General features: G+C 50.8%; 1 protein-coding gene and 1 long non-coding RNA gene across 8 annotated transcripts in view; one reads left to right on the top strand and one right to left on the bottom strand.

Moving 5' to 3' along the window:
• The window catches only part of LDB3 (LIM domain binding 3), a 60,073-nt gene that overhangs the window by 5,128 nt on the left and 33,188 nt on the right, over positions 1-21,757 (bottom strand). For 4 of the 7 annotated variants that reach the window (XM_040242168.1, XM_040242167.1, XM_040242165.1 and 1 more), the window contains 6 exons: positions 18,336-18,518; positions 15,066-15,208; positions 9,542-9,983; positions 7,924-8,104; positions 7,213-7,333; positions 2,151-2,266 (listed from right to left, as the gene is read on the bottom strand). In XM_040242168.1, coding sequence (XP_040098102.1) covers positions 2,151-2,266; positions 7,213-7,333; positions 7,924-8,104; positions 9,542-9,983; positions 15,066-15,208; positions 18,336-18,518 — 1,186 coding nt within the window. The remainder of the gene's footprint in view (positions 1-2,150; positions 2,267-7,212; positions 7,334-7,923; positions 8,105-9,541; positions 9,984-15,065; positions 15,209-18,335; positions 18,519-21,757) is intronic. The other 3 variants (XM_040242171.1, XM_040242170.1, XM_040242169.1) reach the window with 1 other exon arrangement.
• LOC120865166 lies at positions 829-8,573 on the top strand. The gene is made up of 3 exons (XR_005721326.1): positions 829-864; positions 985-1,130; positions 8,563-8,573. It is a non-coding gene; the product is annotated as an uncharacterized LOC120865166 (long non-coding RNA).

The following is a 21,757-nucleotide window of genomic DNA, read 5'->3' on the forward strand; positions in this document are numbered from 1 at the left end:
GGTTCTCTGTGTTAATTCTCCAGAGGACGGGACTTGCCTGGTTTCTTTGAGTAGATCCTGTGGGCAGTGCTGTGGGTCTTTCACACCAGACTGGAACCTATTTGTAATCTCAGACTGAGCAACCCCAAGCTTTACTGCTTCTACTGGTCTCTCTCTGGGACCTGCACCATATCATGATTCTCAGACAAACACAGAAGGCTCGAGGGAGTGGACCCGCGCTCACCTTTGCGTGATTTCCTCTGCAGGTGACACAGACTGCTCATCAGCCTGCCCTCAGAGAACAAGCCTTCTGTGCCACTGTCTTCCCTGAACCTCCTCCAAGTCTCTTAGATCTTTCTAGAAGTTGGGTAACCAGATTTACAGGCAGCATCTTAGGATTAGACAAGCTATGGCTTGAAGGTAAGGTAAGAGAGCCCTGTACGGTGCTTGCTGAGCTGTGGCTCTGCAGGGGACAACCCCAAAGCCAGTATATTTATATGGCTTTGTCCCTTTTTGGAGGGGAGGTCCTGATGTAATTAAAAGACCCTAAAAGGTGATGAGAGGTGTTCAAAGGGTTGGAAAATCAGAGTGCTATGGACTGAACTGTCCCACCACCACTAAATTCACATGTTCAAGTCCCAACCCTGAGTACCTCCAGCCTACCCAGAACAGGGAAAGCAGTGACTTTATAGGGAAATAGGGTATTTGCAGATTTAATTAAGATGGAGGTTAAGATGATGTCATATGGAGTAAGCTAGGCCCTTAATCCAATATGGCCAATTCCTTATAGGAAGAGGAGATGAGGACATAGAGACAGACACCTGTACAGAGGGGACTGTCACGGGAAGACAGACACAGAGGGAAGGTGACCACGTGGCGGTGGAGGTCGGGACTGGAGCGGCACAACCACAGCTCGAGAGACGCCAAGCACTGCTGGTAACGGAGGTCGGGACTGGAGCGGCACAACCACAGCTCGAGAGACGCCAAGCACTGCTGGTAATGGAGGTCGGGACTGGAGCGGCACAACCACAGCTCAAGAGACGCCAAGCACTGCTGGTAACCACCAGGAGCGTGAGAAAGTAGGGCCCTGCTGACACCTTGGATTTGGGCTCCCAGCCCTCAGAACTGGGAGAGAATAAGTTGCTGTTCATGTTGTAGCATTTTGTTATGGTAGCCTTAGCAAACTAATATACAGAGTGAATACAATGCACCCCACCAATGGGAAGGGATATAGGCATGCAGTGTAAAAGCTGAAGTGAATTGCAGTGAACTTTATGACTAGAGTTGCTCTATGTCATAAGTCTATAAAAAGTACTCAAGTTTAAACTATATAGATCTTTCACACATTCCTAAAATTTATCTTGAGCAGCTCTGGTTAAAAAAAAGCCCTAGTAGCACATTAACTTTCCCAAATAAAGTTTAGTCAATTACAAACTCATATTATGGAGTTTTATCAGAGACAACTATTTTCTAACTCTAATGTGGAGTCTAAGTGTTGGCATGCTTATTGTCATATCCCTTCCCTAAACCAAAGCCCTTGTAAAGACAATGTCAGTCTCACGGTAAAAAATGACCTGGCTATTCAGCAGGACTAAACTGCACGTGGTTAATACTTAATCTAGGACTTATCTCCTGGCAACTGCATATCAAGAACAGGACCATGTAGGAAAATGAAATTATATTTAGTCCTGCCTTCTAAAGGTTCAATCAAAAGAAATCTTACCTCAGCTTTTCATAGGATTAATCAATAAACTCTGATCTAATGCTCATGGTGAACATTTGGGGGAGAACCCTTCAATCACGTTGTCATATCTTAAACAACTTATAACCATGAGAAGTCATCTGCCTCTATTAAATCCAAACATCATTCGATCCTCACACTTATTGAGAGCACTGCTGGTGAGGCAAGCTACCGGTCTGCCACATCCCGAGACACTCCTCCGTCCTTAATGAAGTGGAGAGTAACGAAGCCCTGTTGGTTTATAAATCATTATTAGTAATAAAGTTTGGCTCAACTGTGACCTAGCAAGGCATCACGGTATTTGCCAGCTTTTAAAGAAGATAGAATATTAGAATAACAGTTGAAAGGTATGTGGAGGGTTTCTCATCTGGCCCTAGTTGGTCGCTCCAATCCCTTCTCAGAAAGTCAGAACACCAGGCTAAAAACATACCGCGCAAATGAAGCAGGTGTCATGCCAGGTATGCCCCAGGGCTTCGATAAACTTGTCACCAGCCTCCACCGGGAAATCACAGCCGTGACACTTGGTGCTGAACAGATTGACGTAGTCTGAAACAAAAGGCAGAGTAAGGACCAGGCTGGGAGGGATGCCCCTCCCAGCCACACCAACCCCAAACCAGAACAACTCCCCAGATCACTGAGCTTGAGGCAGTGATGAAACCTAATTGGTTACTTGTCGTCTGGCACACAAAATTCTCAGTTACGTGATTGGTTTTTTCCTTTTCCAATAATTTGCACTGGGGTTGTGCAGATTCAGGCTAGTCACCACCATGTGCTGGTTTGATCTGCAAACACCTTCTGGAACTGTCATTAACTTTCTGCAGGGTGATTTTCTCTGCCTCTGTCACCTCTTTTGGCCCAAAGAGACCAATCCCCCAAAAGAAAAAGCAATCCTATTTCCCAGCAACTATGCTTATTTCAGAGAAATGAGAGCCTTTAACTTTTTTTTAGAGTTATGGAATGTTCTTTGCTTGGTTATTCTTCTGTTGGGAGGTATCTGTGTTGATAATATATTTTCACTACAAGAAACAGTATTTGAGTTACTGTGTCAGAAGTAATTCCCCTCCCCCAGCCAAGAAGATAATAATACCAAATATTATTTATGTAATGTTTCACAGTTTACCAGGAATCCTCACATAGATGGTCTTATTTGCTAGTATCTCAATGTCAAGGTCTATGTATTAGTTTTCTTTGTACTCCCAGCACAGTGCCTGGCACACAAGTTGGTACTCAACACATGTATGTCAAATGACTGAGTGAACGGATGACTCAATAAATCAATGATTTGGAGAAAAAAAAAGATAAAATCAATGAATGAAAATGAACTTAATCTCTGCAAGATTACTTTTGTTTTGTTTTTTTTGGGTGACGAAACTGAGGCTCCAAGAGGTAAAGGCTGTAGCCAGAGCCACATGGGTAAGACAGCAGGCCAGGTCCCGAGCTTCTCAGCCACAAACTGTCCTGGCTGGGTCATGAGCAGCACTCCCAATGCACTCACAGTAGAACTCTTCCAGATCCTTCTAGAAAATCTTGATGCCTTTTACAAAGCCTTTATCCCCCTATAAGTGGACTTGTCTTTCCAGCTCTGCCACAGTTGGCTTTTTCTTATAGCGATTTTCTGCTCTGATCTCCTTGTGGAAAGTGTGCCTGATCACTGTCTTAAACCACTGCCGAGAGTCAGCATGTAGTGGGGGCCATGAACTTGGATTCTGAAGAAAGAAAGACCTGGGCTCAAATCCCACCTGTATACAGGAATTGTTCAAATCTGGGGCAAGTCACCTAACTTCTCAGTGCCTCAACTTTTTCATCCATATAATGTGAATAAGTACAGATTAAATATAATAAAGTATGTGAAGTACTAGGCACCAAAAATGTTGGCTTTCATTTTGAACGCCTTTAAGATGATGAAAGGAGGGAAGGGAACAGGATTTGAGTACCTACTATGTGCTAGTACGAGTGCTTTTTTATGTTTCCTGTTTAATCTTCACAGTGGCTCTGCAATGAACTATTATTTTCATATTAAAGACAATGAACCTGGCTGTAGCAGTTCCATCATGCAAGTGGTCAGGAGCCTGCTCGACTCCAAAGGTCATCCCGTCTCCGTGACTTCACGCTATTTCCAGTTATCTATTTGCCATGAAGCTTTGATAACTTGTATCTCTTGCATATTTTTTCCAATGTATGGTTTCCTTTTTGGGGTTTAATTATAATTTGTCATGCAAATACTCTTACATACATCACAAGCCATCGATCTTGTTTCTGATAGAATACTTAGTTTCTTTAGTAGGCAAAAATCGATTGCCTCACCAGGTAGGAAAACATCATTCTGCTTCCTTAAGAGAGTTATAGCAAGTTTATGGTTCACTCTGTGCTCTGCAGGAACTTACTAGTGTGTGATGTGAAGCAGGACGATAGGCCAACCTACTTCCACTTGAGAGAAAGCCCTGCACCCCACTTGTGAGTTCTCTTTCATTCTGCCCAGCTGGTCTCCAGATGCCCTGGATTCTTTCCTCCATCTTTGTGCCTCTTTATGAACCGGGTCCTGCTCTCAGAAATCCCTCCCCACTTCGTCTACCTGAACCTCTGCAATCCTTCGGGCAGCCTTCCTTCTAGGAAGACCTCATTCCTCTCCCACTCAAGGCAGATGAGACAGCCTTCCTGAGGGCTTCTCCTGGACTTCTCTCCCACCCCATTCATTCATCACCCACCCGTCTATTCATTGTCTCTTCACTGTCCGTTTGCGTGCCAGCATATCAGACGTTGATGGGTCTGCTTGAGGTTTTTCAGGGCAGCGACCCTCTTCTCTATGCTTAGTGCCCTTCACAGCGACTGGCACACATTTGATGGTGAAATAATGAATGGACAAAGATATGTTTCAAACAGCCTTGTTAAATTTGATTCCTTTTGCTGTTGTGCAGCCTGTTTTTTTTTCCCCCACAGATTAAGTTCTTGCTTCCCTGGTGGCTCAGATGGTAAAGAATCTGCCTGCAATGCAGGAGACCCGGGTTTGATCCCTGGTTGGATCTGATTTCCAACCTGGGTTGGAAAATCCTGGAGAAGGAAATGGCAGCCCACTCCAGTATTCTCGCCTGGAGAATCCCCATGGACAGAGGAGCCTGTTGAGCTACAGTCGATGGGGCTACAAAGAGGTGGACACGACCGAGCGACTAAGCACAGCATCGCACAAGCTCTTGAAAGGGCTTGACTTTATTTCTGGAATGTCTAGTCCTGTCTACTGATTAATTTTGCTTTGTTTTGTTTTAAACTTGTCTTTGTACTATCTGGAGAACTGCCACTTTGTTTTGGAATTTGATATCACAGGTCTGACTCTAATACATTGTTAAGTAATTATTTATTTATTGGCCTCACAGCCAATGTGGCATGTGGGATCTTAGCTCCCCAGCTAGGGATGGAACCTGTGCCCTCTGCATAAGAAATGCAGAGTCTTAACCACTGGACGCCAGAGAAGGTCCTTCATATTTCCCTATAATAGTAAAAAAAAAAATGACAAGGTCAGAACCAAACACAATATCCCGTGGTATTATATTGGGGACCTTCCTCAAGGCTGACTCTGATATTTTACCTCAAGGGTAGGTTAACCAATCAGGCTTGATTTTACTGCACTATTGGGTCATCTAGGTCTCCTTTCTTGACTTTGTGCATAAGAGTGTCACTCTTTATCACATTCAACAACCATACTAAATTTCTAATGCTCTTGCTAGAATAAAAATCAGCTATGTTACTTCTTGACTTTAAAACATCTCAGTGACTCCCACCTCTTAAGGGCCTGGTTTCAAACTGTGCTCCTTGGGGAGCTGTGGGTCTCCTGAGACCATTAGAGGGACGATGCCTGCTGTCCACTCACCATGAGCAGGTGCTCTGTCAAGAACTCTGTGCCCACTATCTCAGCTAATCCTCACAACAGCCTCTGAGAGTTAGGTGAGGAAGGAAGAAACTCAGACAGGGTAAGCGTCTGATCCATCACCACACTGCCTGGAAGTGACTCCTTAGGGACTTTAGTCAGGGTCTCTCAGGGTGGCCTGGGGTTGAAACTAAATCTGCTTCCTTGCAGGCTTTTCTTAACACCTTAAGACCCTTTTTACTCAAAATATCATCTTTGAAAATCTTTTTTTGGAGGGATTGCTAGGGAGAAGAGCAGTGAGAAGAGTATAGATCTATTATTCTTTCACAAGCCTCAGACATAAATTGTGGCTTATTACATATTATGAAAGCTATAATGCTTTTAGTTGACTAATAATAGCAATTTGTACTGGTACCACAGCATTTTTTGGGACAACCCCACGGCACGTGGGACCTTAGTTCCCAGACCAAGGATTGAACCCATGCCCCCTGCAATGGAAGCACAGAGGCTTAATCACTGGACCACCAGGGAAGTTCTGGTATCACAGCACTTTTACTAATTACCAACCATCATCATTTCCATGTAAGAAGGGAAAAGACAGGTGCTACCTTCCTCCTTTCACTGATACGGAAACTGAGGCCAGAATGACCGAGTGACGTTTAAGGTCATCCCATGAACCCTAGAGCTGGAAAGGGAATTCACCAGGGCCTCGGACACCAAGAAGTTTCTTTTATAATTTATTGTCAAGGGGAGGAAAAATGTTTTATTTTGTTTTGCTTTTCCCCTTGAGGAACTGAAATGTTTTCTCCTTTCTGGTTTTAAAGTAAACTAACTCACTGTGTTTCTTTTATTGCCCTCAAATTTGCTGCCCAGTCACTGTAGCTCTGTTATTCGTCATAATCAGCATGTTTCTTTTTCCCTCGTCTACTTGGTACTGATCTGCTAAAGTTCTATTGTCTTAACTTTCATGTTTATGTTACCTTTGTTGGAACCTGCCTCAAATCCTTACCTGAGACAGACAGGCTATGAATAAATGAGCGTGTAAGTGTCCGTGAGTGAGTAAATAGCTAGTTAACCAGGATGCCCAACTCTAACAGAATGCTTTGTCTTTAGAATTTACCATAACTGACTCCAAGTTTTCAGATAAGATATAGTATTTGGGGGGATTAGAGAAACTCCAGATTCAGACAGCACATGGCAGGACCCTGAGGGAACATCCAAGTCTGGTAAACATCACAGGAGCTGGGAGGGGACTTGCACATACTGGGTACTTAACACACTTCATACTTTCTCTGAGTTTAATCCTCACCACAACTCTAGGAGGCAGGTGCTGACCTCCCCCTTCTGCAGATGGGGAAAGTGAGGCTCAGAGAATTTTAGTAACTCATTCAGGGTTACCAAACCAGCCTGAGGTGGAACCTGGACCAAAGGCCGGAGCCAAAGCCTTTTCAGACGAGGCCTCATGGTCTCCAGATCAAAATCACCTGAAAGGTTCCCTAAATGATCACAAGATGCCGACTTGGGTCCACATATTTGGTGCAGGGAAAGCAGCAGAGACTGAATGTCTGTGAAAGGGAACCCCTAACCCGCTTCTTCCAGACTGTGGGGCCTCCCCATAGCACAGAGGTCCTACCTTTCTCACAGTAGGGCTCCCCATCTTCCATGTGGAAGAGGCTGTTCCCGAAGGGCTTCTTGCAGGCTGCACAGACGAAGCAGGTGGTATGCCATGTCTGCCTCAAAGCATGCATCACTTCCTGGGGAAAAGAGCCTCAGCTCAGGACAGAAAGGTCAGCGGGGAGGAGGAGGCAGGCTTGACGTCCACACCAGGCCTCGGTCAATGCAAGAATGCCCCATCAAGGAGCAGGACAGGCAGCCCAGAAAGCGGACCTCAGAGACATCGAGGAAGGTCAGAGGTGGCTGACGAGCGGCTCCTACTCGCGCAGTGCCTGCTGGGCGCCGGGTTCTGTGTGTGCTCATATAAGCTGCGACGCTTCCCCTCCCATTAAACCTGGCAGGGAGGCTGCTTGTTACTGTCATTTTACCAAAGGGGCGTCGAGTGTCAGAGCCACACAGAGGTACATGGTGAGGTGACTTGCTTTTCAAAAGCTCCGCAAGCCACTTCAAGCTATGTGGCCCAGGGATACGATCATCTCTCATTTCAAGTTCATTTGTTCCCTAGTTCACTGGTGCCCAACCAACCCTTCTAGGATAGAAATGGAGTTGTTCTTGCTCTGTTAGCACAGCAACTGCTTGGCTTCCAAATGGGACCCCACAACATGGCGGGGGAGGAGAGACTGGTTGGAAAACAGACACGGGTCTGAGGAGAAGAACGCTGCCCACTTACCCCCATGATTTTGGTGTTACACTTGGCACAGACTGGGGCAAAGAACTGCTCATAACACCGCTCACAGTAAACGTTGTTCTGCTCCTCCACAAAGCACACATCTGCCAGGGAGGTCTTGCAGTAGGCACAGTTGAACTCTTCTGGATGCCAGGAACGGCCCATGGCTACCAGAAAGGGGCCCCTGGGAAAGCAGAGAACAGTATCTCCTAAGCAGCCCCAAATGCTTAAGACCAGGTATTTCAAAAATATTCCCAACAATATTCACACTTTGACCCTGATAACCCTGACTTTTGTGACTGTTCTAATGAAATAACAGGAAATTCAGATAAAGCTCCATGAAAAAAGATGAGGTTGCATCACTTACAAAAAAGAGTAATGGGGAGGCTACTCAAACATCCACTACTAGGGGACCCATTAAGTATATTATGGGATATCCATTCAGGTGAATACTTGTAGTAAGAAGAGCCATGATATGACGGTGCTAATGGCTAACATTTGTTAAATGCTTACTCTCTGCCAGGCACCATTCAAGAAGAAATTTGCATTGATTAGTGTATTTAACTTTCATAACAACTCTGTGAAGCAGGTACTATCATGATACCCATTTTTAGATAAGAAAATTGAGGTACAGATGTTAAGTAAGTTGTTCAAGGCTATAGGGCTATTATGCTAGACCCAGGACACAAACCTGGATCTAGCTCAGTAATCAGAACAGTGAGACTAAAGAAATGCTTTATATTTTATTTTTAATTTTTCTGAATTTTCTAATTATTCTCTAATGAGTATATTCTTTCTGTTGTTGTTTGGTCAACTAAGTTGTGTCCAACTCTTCTGTGACCCCATGGAATGTAGCCCGCCAGGCTCCTCGGTCCATGGGATTTCCCAAGCAAGAATACTGCAGTGGGTTGCCATTCCCTTCTCCAGGGGATCTTCCTGATCCAGGGATTGAACCCACATCTCCTGAACTGGCAGGAGAGTTCTTTACCCTGTGCATTGGCAAATGGGTTCTTTACCACTGAGCCACCTGGGAAGCCCCATATTTTTTCTAATGATACTTTATTTTTAAATAAAAGTACATATTTCATATACATAAGTTCATCCTCCCCCACACACATGCACATACTATAAACATGTTATATTCAAAAAGTATCACCCATGACCCTTGGCTTCTAAGTATGAAATGACTTCTTTTCCTTTCAGTGTGGCAGATGGCCACCAAAACCCTGAGCAGCACAGGCCTGACTGAATAGACCCAGAAGCAGCCCCAAAGGAAAGCTGGGTCAAAACCAGCACTGTCAGCCAGCTTGCAACAGGCCTAATAAACCTACCAACCAGACTTGCAATTCTCAGAACCCAGCCTTAGCCCAAGGGGGCGGTGCTGGCACAACACCATGCTGGAGCTTCACCCACTTACCTCATGGAATCCTCACAACTCCCTGGGGAAGTGGGTGTCACACAGGCATAGAAGCTAAAGCTCAGAGAGGGTTAGACCAGAGACAGCTAGCAAGAGGGGCCTGAGGCTGCCCTGCATGCGGCCTTCTCCCTGCACCTCCCTCCCTCCCATCCCCCTTGCCCTGCCAGCACCCCAGCACAGGAGCACAGTGGGATCTGACCTTACCGGATGATGCTGTTGCAGTGTCCACAGAGCGGAGTCCGGCTGCTGGCTGGGAAGCGCTCGGCCCTCTGCACTGTACCCCTGGCAAGGGGGGACACCTGGGGAGCCGGTGGTGGCGGGGTGTAGGCAGGGGCGCCTCGGGGCAGACTCTGCTTGCTCACAGTGGTGGTGCTCTTGCCAGGAGCAAACTTCTGAGAGAAGCTGTCATCTGTCACCCATGGGGGACGGCTGGCAGACTCCGCAGGGCCCCCACTATAGGGTGTAGGATTATAGCTTGGGGCTGGCGAGGGGGTATAGGCTGGTGCTGGGGAGGGGGAATAGGTGGGAGCAGGGGAAGGGGTGTATGCAGGGGTAGGGGATGGGGTGTAGGCAGGGGCAGGGGAGGGCGTGTAGGGGGTTGGACTGTAATTGGCCCCTGGGGATGGGCTATAGGTAGATGCAGGCACTGCAAGCCAAAAATATCCAAAGAAAAATGTGTCAGGAATTCATCCCTCCCAGCTTCCCCCACCCCCAGCCAGAGAACTGTAAAAGACAACTTTCACATTAGAGCGGCACAATTCCAGTTTTTACACAGAGACGTGTCCCGAGCTTCTTCATGGCCTTGATTTGAATTTGCAGCAAGGAGCCAAGGGAGATAAAGAGCCATGGAGCAGAGCCCTGGGGAGCTTGGACAGGGCTGGGAAGGGATAGAACTATAAATATCTGCAGCTGTGCGGGGTGGGGCTCCGCCAGGCCTTGGCTGCCAGGAGCCTGCAGGAGACAGTGAGTGGGGGCGGAGGGTGCCGGCAAGGCTTGTATCTGGATCCCCTGGGCTGGAGAGGGTGAGAGTGGGTCATTGTGGCCTTGACTGGAAGATGCTTTTGTTTGCACTCTGACCAGTGATTTGACATCTGAAATGCCTCAATCGTATACATTTGCTGAACCTGGACCTAGTCCAGCCTTTGAGACAAAGCAGATGACTAGACAGTTAGGTTTTCAAGTTTAGATTTTAGGTTTAGTTGTAATCGTGTTTTGTTTGTTTGTTTTTTCTAACAGCTTGGCTTGATGTGTCATGGGGGAAAGTCCATTTTGGTTTGAATTGGGGTGGTGGGTCTTGAAGACATCATTCAGAGGAAGGCTAAACAGAGATGCTGAAGTGACACGGCCCAGGTCTAGCTGTTTCCTCAGCCTGTGGTTGCCTCTGGGGGACACAAGCTCCCCTGCCTCACTTTGATGGAAACTGAGAGTGTGTCTGAGTGTCTGTTAGAGGTTACCATCCAATGCAAAACGAAAATTCCCTGCCCTGCTTCTGGACCCCCCTCCTCCAGCTCACTGAGGGCTGAACACCCTTTTAGGGCAGCAACACAAAGGAGCAGAGCAGCTGCTCACCCAAAGCCCTCCGAGGTCTGGGCCTCCAAACCCAGGTTTCTAAGTTCTGCTGCCTCTTTGTGAAACTAGCAGGGCCAGACCCAGCTGCGCCCGGCACACCTGGTTTAGCCAGCCTTCGCTCCTAGGGAGGGAGGTTCCGGATGCCTCACCTCAGCTCGCAGTTTGCTCCTCTGCAAAGAGGTTTCATTCCTTCTACCCCAGGAAGTGTTTCAGGGCAGCCTCCCTCCCCATCCCTGTGTCTGGCCTGGTGAATGGACTATGCTGATAGGTGCGAAGACAGCCCTCAGCAGGCTCCAGCCTGGAAAGGAAGGTCATTCTCAGGGCTAAAGTTCCTGGCCTGGCCTCTGGTCTCTCCCCACCTGGTTCCCCTGGATTAACCTGCTGCTCCAACCTTGTACCTCCTGCTCCCAGATGATTGGCCCTTCAGAGCTAGGTGACATGGAAACCCTATTGCTGGGAATGGCAGGCCTGTGATTGAAAGCAGAAGGGATAAAACCCTCCCCAGTCCTGCCCTAGAGCCATCCTGGGAGTGAGGCTGGCTTCCAAAGGTAAATGCTTCTCCATAAGGAATCTTCTTCCCACTTACTAAGAGGATAGGCTAGGCACATAACAAGTCAACTGGGTAGTCCTCTTTACAGTTGAGGTCACTGAGGCTCAGACAGAGCTAGTAAGCAGTAGAGTGAGTCTCCAAAACCATTCTTTCTATCACCCCAAGCTGCCTCTGTGAAAAAACACGAGTCTGATTTCCAGAAGATTTGAGTGTACCATGTTGATAGGAGTACCTATCAACTTGGAGGAGACCTCATGGTCTGGCAATGTAACACAGTCACCAAGAGCCCTGGGTTCAGGTCCTCTCTCTACTACATCCTGGCTGTGTGTCCTTGGGTAAGTTCCTTAACATCTCTAGGCCTGAATTTCCTCGTCTAAAAATGGCAATAATAATTCTTAGTACCTTATTAGGAGGATGAAGGGAAATAAGAACTATAAAGGCTTAGCCTAGTACCTGGCACTGTGTACGTCACTAAATGTTAGTGAGAATGGTGAGGTGAGTGACCCCTGGGTCTCATGGTCCAGATGAACTGTAAGCTCATCTCACAGCTTGATTGTGGCGTCACCTGAAGGACTCCAGCCCAGGGAGACTGTAGGATTTAGAGGATGGGAGATGTGACCTAATCCTAATACTGTGTTATCTAGTACATAGTCCTAATGTGGCCATTAAGCACTTGATATGCAGCTAGTCCAAACTGAGACATACTATAAATATAGAATACACACCAATTTTTAAAGACTTAGTACAAGAAGGTAGAATATCTCACTAATAATTTTATATTGATTGATTATATTGATTAAAGTGATACTTTGAATATACTGAGTTAAATAAAATATATTAAAATTAATTTCACCTGCTTCCATATACTTTTTGTAAATTTATTTTTAATTGAATATATACTTTTTAAAAAATGTAGCTACTAGAAAATGTATTGTTACCAGATAGTGCCATCCTAATCGGGACAACAGTCACCAAGTGCTGCCTGCTTTCACATGCCAGGGCCTTATGTGCATTATTTCATGCAATACTTGCCGCAATCCAATGAGGCAGGTAATAGTCTCTAGTCCGTTTTACAGAAGAGGAATTGAGGCTTGGAGAGCTTATGCAACACCGAGCTGAAACTGGCGCTCGGGATACAGGACTCAACCCCAGATCCCTGCTTAACCACTCCCCAGGCAGAAAAACAGGCTTTAGCACGCCCCTTCCAAATCTGGCCCTAGCCCACTTTTCCAACGTCTCTCTAGCAATACTAACCCTATTGCCTCTGCCAGGCAGTCTTTCTCTTCCCTCATCTGGAAGGCCTTCCAGTCTCCATGATTCACTCCCTTTGTCTAAACCCCCAAAACACGAAGGTCTCAGCAGGTCAGAGGCACGCTGGCATCTGGGCACGGTGGGCTGATTCCTTGCCCAAGAGTCCCCCGGCAACCCCCACCCCACTACCAGCTAAGGCCCTTCCCTTTTTTCCGGCGCAGGCCAGCAGCTTCCCTCCACCATCAGGTACCCGGTGAGGCCCGGGGCGCAGGGAGCAGCTGCTTCACAGTTCTCTTCCCTCTGCGCCCTTCAGCCTGGCTGCCCCCGCCATCCCCGACGTGCCAGGAGAGAGACTTGATATCCCATCTCCGAGCCCGAGGCTGTTGCTATTTCTGCTTGATGGAATGAAGCCCGTCCAAATTAGAAGGTGATATTTCATCTCTAATTGGCAAGTTCAAAAGGCCCCTATCGCACTCGGCGGCTCGGGAATGTGTAATTAAACAAGGTGATTTCTGACTCACTCCAGGTCGGGCCCGGCTCCCGCGAGCGCCTGGCCCCCACCCGGCCCGCGGGCCGACGTGGCTTCCCTCGGCCCGTGTGGGGGCCCCTCCGCCCACGGTCCCCTCCCGGGCCCCAGGTGCTCCAGGGAGCGGCCGCCCGGTCTCGGCGCCCGCGCTGGGACCCGGCTTGCGAACGCCACGGTCGGCCCGGAGGAGCCTTCGTGAGGAGCTGCGGCTTGGGCTGCACACAGGCTCCGCGCCCGCCCCGGGGCCGGGGTCGGCGGAGGCGAGACGGGGAGAGGCCCCGGGCCCGCGTTCCCCGCACCTCGCCGGGCCGCCTGCCAGCCTCCCGGGGACTCCGCCCTCAGCAGAGGGGGCGGAGGCAGGCCGGCTCCGGCGCGAGCCCGCCTGGCTGCTTCCTCCCCCCGGGCAGGAATGAGTTAACGTCTGCCGGCCTGGGAACGCGGCAGAGGCCCGCAGCTCCGGGGCTCCGGCTCGTCTCGGCCGCCCGGGCTCCAGGCCCGGAAGGAGGAGGGGGCGCGCCCGCGGGCCAGGCGGCGCGCGCCACCGGTGCCGTGCCGCCCCCTGGCGGGCCTGCGGAAGAGAGCCGGCGGCCCGGGCGGGGGCGCCGAAGCCAGGGCCGCCCGGACTGTGCGCTAAGGGCCCACCTGGGAGGGGAGCCCGGGCCAGGGCGGAAGTGGCCACCTTGCGCCCCGACAGAGCCTCACCTCCTTTCGCAGCTGCTCCTCCAAACGCCTTATCACCCTCCCTCCTGTGCTCCCCATCGCTGCAGAGCAACTGCTTCCTCCAGCTCCATCCTCGCAGCCGGCTGGAAACTGCTCCCTAATACTATGGACTTTTAATCTCAAACCTCTTGTGTTCTCGCTTCTGAAGAGACAGAGCAGGGCACCTCTCGTGTACCAAGAACTGTCCTGGGTGCTTCCTTCTCATCTCCAGAGCATCAGGTGTAGACAACATGCCTGTTTTTTAAGCGAGGAAATACAGGCCGGGGAGATGGAGTACTTTACTGTGGATAGCAGAGCAGGGCCTGGTGATGGAGCCTGACGCTAAAGCCACTTCCACCCACACTCGACCCTGCTGTCAGAGTGTGTGAAACAGATGGCTGATCATGGCTCCTCTGCCCTACACATCAAGTCAACACCCCAAACAAGGCTCCTCTCGTCTCAATCCCTGTCTCATCTTCCCTTATGTTCACTGAGCCGGGGCATGCCAGGGGAGACACCTAAGCCAGCCTGAGAACTGCCCTGGAGCTCTGGGGAACGCCCAACTTTGCCTAGGAAAAGGGAGGGCATAGGCTGAGCCCTTGGCTCTGCAGTGATGAGAATGTCTAGAACAGAGCCAGGGAAGCCAGCCACTGGCCGACCCTGTGTGGGTCCCTCTCCCGCCCGTCACATGTGCTTTCCATGCCTCTGGTTAGCCTGTCCCAGCTGAAGAAACCAAAGAGCGGACAGGTGAACAGCTTGCCCAGCATCACATTATACCGTAGGTCTGTCCAAAGCCCATGGCACTTTCGTTATAGCTCCGCATCCACTGGCTTGAATCAGACTCAAGACTCCTGGAGGAACAAGACCCTCCCCCCTAAACCCTCTCTTGCTCACTTGGAGCCTGCAACTCCCCAGGTAGGAAATGTCTTGAGATCTAGGAGGCTCTGTTACTGCCTGGCACTGCCCATCTGTCTCTGCAGTGCCAGAGACAGCTTCCATAGGATTCTGATCCATAATTGGAAGAAGGGAGGATGAACGTCATTAACCCCCATCCTTCTGGGGGATGTGGCTTTAGAGCTGACCCGTGGAGCCCATGCCCAGGCTAGACAGTCTCCCCCGACCCTGCCTCTCACCTGGCTGGTAGACAGAAGGCCGGATGCTGGCAGTGGTGACAACCCGGGGCTTGGGTGCAGGGGCAGCTGGGGCCTCGCTGTGTGTTTGGGCAGCAGGTGCTGGAGAGGTGGCCACAGCGGGACTGTAGGCGGAGGCCCGGGGCCTGGAACCAAGTGGGGAAGAGTTAGCAGCCAGAAGGACACCCCAGCCAGGCCCTAGAGCCTGAAGCCACAGCAGGCTGGCTCCCAGATCTTTAAAGAGGCTCTGTAAGGAGGAAACCTGACAAAGATGTGCCTAGGGAGCTGCCAGAGGCTGCGAAGAAAAGACCAGGAGGTCTTAGGGGGATGAAGCTGCTCTTTGGGTGCTAAGTCTTGGTGAGTCTTGTGAAAGCAGCAGAGACACCGTGACTACCACCTTAGCAGAGGGAGGAGAGGACCAGTCAGACCAGAGGCTGATGGAAAACCCTCCACCCCTCGTGGAGACACGGAGGGATGGGGGTGGGAAGCTGGGGCGGGCAAGGAGGTCGAGGCAGGAAAGAGGAAAGATGGAGACAGTCAAACCTACTTCCCAACCTTTGGGGTCCCTCACAGCCTCAGACCACCTGGCTTCCTCCCCCTCCCCCTTTCTATTGTTGTGGAAGGAACAGCTCCAGGGAGGGGAGGTCAGGAGAACCCCCCAGCCCCCAACATACACAGAGGCTCTTCTTCTGTATAGAATTTCTGTTGCCCTCCTCCCACCGCATTAGCTGCCAAGAGGCCCAAAGCAGGCCTTTTGCCACTTATGACCCAGGGACCCTGGGACCAAAGAGATGGAAAAAAATAATGTACCAGTTCATTGCCCTCAGGAGATGCTGTGCTTGGTCTCTGCTCTTAGAGAACTACAGACTCCAAGAGCTCCTGCAGCTAAGCAGCCTGTTCAATGTCTGATTCAGTGTTTCCCAATTTCATTTGCCTGTGAAATCCCTCATCTTTTCTTCATTTTAAAACTAACAAATACTTTACAAAACATGTCCCTGGCTGCTCTCTGCATCTTTCATGCACTAATGGGGATGACATGACCCACACCCAGAGAAAATGGGACATTGACAGGGGAGTGGAGCAATGAGCCCCTGGAAATATACTGCCTCCTGCTTCCTGTCCTGCCTCCCTCTCACGGGCCCAGGGCCTGCCCATCTCTGCTGGGCAGAGTCATAGGATAAGGGAGTACCATCCTCTCTGGGGCTCTGGGAGGGGCTAGCCCTGAGCTTAGAATCCACCACCAAACTCCTAAATGGGTCCAGAAGGGGCTGGGTGCTGCCCCAGACAATTAGTTAGAACGCATCTCAGAGGGCCAATGTGCCAGACGTGGGGGCCTGTCCTGCCAAGTGGTCGTGTTTCTGGTTGAGTGAGGCCAATGTCTCCCCTCTCTGGGCCTGCCCTTCTCTGATATATCCCTGTTAAGACCCATGGAGTAGGAGCCTCAGTGGAAGAGGAAAAGGCCATGTCCAAATGGCGCCTAGGTTCACTGTGGTAGAAGAAGACAAAGGGTCAGCTGGTCCCCCCAGTGGAGGATGCTTTCCCAGCACTCCAGGAGCCACAGGTAATCTATCAGAGATTGGTGCTGGGGGAGCAAGCAGACGCTTAGGATATCCAGCAGGAATTCTGAGGCCGTGTGGGGTGTCCATTTGTCTCCCACTGGCTCCCTCTGGCACCACTCCAGCCCATGCAACAAGGAGGGCAGAGAGCTGGGCCCAGAGTGAGGTCCCTTGGCCCCCTCTGCTCCAGCTTGATGCTGGCAGCCCTCCATGGCTTTCTCCACTCTCCACCCAGGCTTCACATCTCTTTGTAAGGCAAAGTGGAGGGAGGGTTTGCTCTGTTGAGGGGGTCCTGAGGCCTCCCGGACAAGGAGGCCTGGAACGTGGTGCTGGAGCCTGCCTTTCAGCAGGGCTGGGGCTAGATTGTCCATGGGACCCAGGCATCTAAAGCCTTCCCCTCAAACTGGGGTGGCATCTTCTCACTAGACAGTAGGGACATGTCTTATCCTCCTCAAAGTTTCTTCTTTGTGTGGGGAGCAAGGCCCTTACTTGAAGAGACTCTGGTGTGCAGAAGGGAAGCAGCTTGCTAAGTGCCCCAAGGAAGCTGGGAAATGAGGACCCTGGAAGCCTGGTCCAGGCTCACCCTTGATACTTGAGTTGGGTTGGGGAAAGGCTGGGCTCCGCATTACCTGGGTCACTGTGAAGCCAAGGCGTAGAAGCAGGGCACACAGGCCACTCTGCCCATCCTTCATCCTGGCTTCAGGCTGCAGCAGGGAACCATGCACCCTGACCTGCTGAAAAGGTGTCCTTTTCAGCAAAACCCTGGGAGGGGAGTGTGGAGACGGGGAAAGCTGGCTCTGACTCCAAACACCAACTTGGCAGCTCCTCACAGCTCAGAAAGAGCTGGGCCGGCCTGGCCTGTTACACTGCCTGGCCGCTCCAGAATGACCTGTCCAGCCTCCCCCTCTGCCTCCCCACACCTCCCCTCATCCTTTTCAACACCTCCCTTCTGCTGCCTTTGCTGAGTAGCCATGAGGGCAGACGGGAATGCAGTAGCTTGCAAATCCTTGAGAGCATTTTGGGTGCTGGGTGTTTTATGCACATTTTCTGTCCTGACCCTATAAAAGTATGGGCATTGTGCATTAATGCATGTGCATTAATGCCTTAGGAGATGAGGAAGCTGAGGTTCTGCAGAGTTGAGTCACTTTCAGAAGTTACAGACAGTAAGTGGTAGAGCAGAGATGTGAGCCCCACCCTCCAGGTGTCTCTGGAGCTAGCGTGCTTTTCCATCAAGAGAACAGAGGGTAAGGGACAAGGGCGAGGTAGTTTGTAAATAGTCTGACCCACCTTCAGTGCTCAGGTCAACGCTCCCTCCTCCACAGAGGCATCCTTGATTTCCTTTCTCTGTAATCCCAGTTCCAGGAACGTGGATTTTCCACACAGTCTCTCTCTGTTATTTAACCTTACGTGTGTATGTGTGTGTTTGTGTGTGTGTGTGTGTGTGTGAGAGAGAGAGAGAGAGAGACTTTTACCTCTTTCCCTAGAGCATGTGTCCCTGGGGCAGGAGGACACGTCCAGCCTCTGTTCTCAGCCACACACACAGTGCATCGCCCTGAAACGCACCTCCAGCATCCCCTTCAGCCCAGGGTCCAAGGGTCCTAACCACTTTGGACGGGCCTTTCCGCGGGCCCAACACAGCTGCCAACAGACGGACCCGGGGGAGGCCTTTCCTGCCTCTCTTCCCCACGGGCAGAGCCGGCACCTGTGGGCCAGTTACCTTGGACTGTCCGCAGGGCTTGAGGCAGGGGCTGTGGCAGAGGCGGTGGCAGCGTGGGCAGCGGCTGCGGCCGGGGGTGGCGAGGCTGTGCTGGGACAGGCAGCAGCAGGCGACGGGGCAGAAGCGGGCAGCAGCGGGGTGGCGGCCTGGCTGGTGCACACTGGAGCATGCTCAATAGGGGTGCTGATGAGGCGACCAAGAAAGACAACAGGTCAAGGGCGCCACCCTGCAGGAGGGGAGCGGTGGCCGCAGCAGAGGCAGGCTGGGCAGAAGTTACCAGGCTTACTGTGACCAGAGCTGGATCTTCCAGGAGGCCTGTTCCCAGGCTGAGGAAAAGAGCACCCCCGCAGCCCAGGGCTCCCAGGAGGAAGGGCTCAGACCACAGGGCGGATCACAGGAACATCAAAAATATTCTCAAGCCAACTGAGATTCCCTACATGGTTCCCCTTCCTCAACATGCATTATAAAACCAGTGCGGTCCGAAAGGAGTCTAAACCATCAACCACGCTTTCTCCCCCATCCCGTTTTCCTCTTTCTTTCACTGTTCCCTGTTTAGTCAGAGATAAGCATTGCCTTTGAGAAGGGATTTTACAAGGAAGAAAACAGAGGCAAGATATTCTGTGGTCAAGGACTTAGGTTCTGAAGTTGCGAGAACTCGGGCTTTAGGCTGCGAAGGACTCAGAGCACTGATGGTACATTTGGAAGATAGGTAAAAGCTACCATGCCAGGCAGACCAAGGTCACCTGAACAAGAAAGGGGGCAACGTGTCGTGAGGGATTCAAGAATAAAGGGAGCTGTGCCTGCTTTCCGGGCAAACTCTGTGGAAGCAGCAGGACCACAGGGTCCCCTGTGCTCAGGCCCCTGGTGAAGGGGTGGGCAGGCCTGAGGCAGCCCAAAGATCTGCTGGCCATCTTGTGGCCTGGGGGCTATGGACAGCTTCCTACACCCCGAGAGCGATGTGGACGTGGCGCTGAGTGCCTGCACATGTGGAAGGCCCTGTTATTGGGACCATGAGCGCTGACCGCTCTGCCAGTACAGACCACTGTGACCAGATGGGGGGGGGGCGGATATCCCAGCAGATGCCAGCACAGGTAGGTCATGATCAAGGACCAGGTGCCCAGGCTCCCCACCCCACCAGCCTTGGCATTCTGCAAGCGCCTCTTCCCCCAAACCACCCCAGACGAAAGAGGGGCATCAGAGCCTGGGTCAATGAGACTAGATTTCTGCCCCCTGTGAAATGAGGCAGAGAATAAAAATTAAATTATAGGAAAGCAAAGAAATGCACATTCTTTGCTCACTTCGGTTATTGGACTAAGAGCTGTACTTTCTGTGATGGCAACTTGTTCAGTTGTCAAGTCGTGTTGGACCCTTCATGACCCCATGGACGGCAGCACGCCAGGCTTCCTTGTCCCTCACCATCTCCTTGAGTTTGTCCAAGTTCCTGTCCATTGAATCAGTGACGCCATTCAACCATTTCATCCTCTGTCACCCAGGATATTGCAAATCCTACAGGTGGGAATGATCTTCCTCACACGATGACATTCAATTATTGACTTCCCACTATGTGCCAGGCCTGTCTTAAATCCTCACAAAAGCCCTCTGATGTGGGTGTTACAGATTCTTTTTAATAGGAGAAGAAATGGAGACAGAGAATTCCATTGCTGGAGCTCCTAGAACTTGGTAGGTGATAGATTTGAAGCCTTACCCAGTACTTCAAGTGGCCCCTCAACCAGGAAGAAAGAACCTTCTTCCTGCAGTCAAGTAGAATCGTTCCCCAGCAAAAGGCACTATTCTTGTTTGAAATAACTAGAATAATCCTCTTCCCTCTATAAGTGCTTATCATATGCCAGGCCTTGCACTAAACAGCTATATAAGCAGTACCCCATTACTCCACTTGATCCTTTCAACCTGGCTGGGGAATTGGCATCAAGATCCTCATTTCACAGATGGGGAACTTGAGGTCCAGAAAGACTGACTCTCCACTAAAACATCACTTTGTCACCAAGTGCCAGAGACGGATGTGATCCCTAACTACTATATCATTTCTCAGACTTGAATATGTGGGCAAATTGGCCTGGAAATCTTGTTAAAAACGCAGCTTCTGGCTCAGAAAGTGGGTGGCGGGGCTGAGTCCAATTTCTAACAAGCTCCTGGGTGACGCTGATGCTGGTCTGTGGACCACACTCCGAGTAACAGGGAGCTACACAGGTCCGTCCCAGACAGCAGTGCCAGGGGGCCATGAGCTGCTGACCAAGGCATCACAACTTGCTCTCCTCCGTCCAGGGAGGCACATGGTAGAGAAGGGCATGAAACAGCAGGAGAGGGTCAGGAAGAAGCGGCTGGAGAAGAGGCAAGGCTGCAAGTTGGCTGTCACACGGGCGGGAGCACCGTTTTCCTCCGTGACCACCCAGGAAGCATCTGGAGTGGACAAGGGCCCTGGCCATGCCCTGCCCAGCCCTTTCCCAGCTTAGTGGTTCAGAGAGGCAGCCATGGGCACCCCAGCTCTCAGGCTCATGGTGGTGTCCAGGTCCTGGCCCACCATGAGGCCACTCAACGCCCCCCTCATGAAAGAACTTGGCTTCTGGAAGCCATGCCTATGAAGTGGCTGCCTCAGAGGGGCAGCTGCAGGCCCTGACATCCCCACTGAGCTGGCTGCTCAGACCCCCATGGCGTGGACACGTTTGGGAAGGCCTGTCTGACAAAGGATGCCCCATTTCCTTTAGCTGTTTCTCCCTAACCCTGCCACATGGTTCCAGGGGACTTCCGAGAACTGCAGACAGCAGTGATAAAAATACCCTTCTCTGCAGGACAAATAGGAAACTGGCTTTACCTGTCTCCTGTATTCCAATCCCCTGTCAGACCAGCTTACCTGTTGCTCTCCCCAGCCATAGCTCCACATGAATCCTGGCTTCTTGGGGGATGAAGTTGGAGTGGATATGGCCCTGGGAAATCTCATCTACCACAGGGCAGGACAAAGGGCACGCTATGAGCCTGCTGCTCAGGGTTGTGACTGGGTAGCCACCTATCTTGGGTTACTGGCGACAGACGCCAAGCAGCCGGGCCTAGGGAAGGTAGCAGCACCGCTGACGAGCATCCAGAAGGATCTTGGGTTCTTGTCCAGGTCAGTTCATGCCGGAAAGTCCCTGAGGAGGGGGTCTCAGAAATCAAGCACTGCAAAGAGCTTACTAGACCCTGGCTTCAGTCCTTAAGACAGTGCCTGTTAGATCACCCCAGCCTGGTCAAGGACTCTGGCCTGGTTCATAATTCACCTTAAACATCTAAGCAAAAACCAAGCCAACCCAACTATATCAACTAGCCGGAGGCTGCCTGGGAAGGGTGCAGCCAGAGGAGAAACACAGCCTGGCTGCAGTCTCCCTTTCAGTCCATCTCTTGCTTCCACCCAGTTGGCATCAGGGTGCAGG

This window comes from Oryx dammah, unplaced genomic scaffold (genome assembly GCF_014754425.2).
Source record: "Oryx dammah isolate SB20612 unplaced genomic scaffold, SCBI_Odam_1.1 HiC_scaffold_6, whole genome shotgun sequence".
NCBI lineage: Eukaryota > Metazoa > Chordata > Mammalia > Artiodactyla > Bovidae > Oryx > Oryx dammah.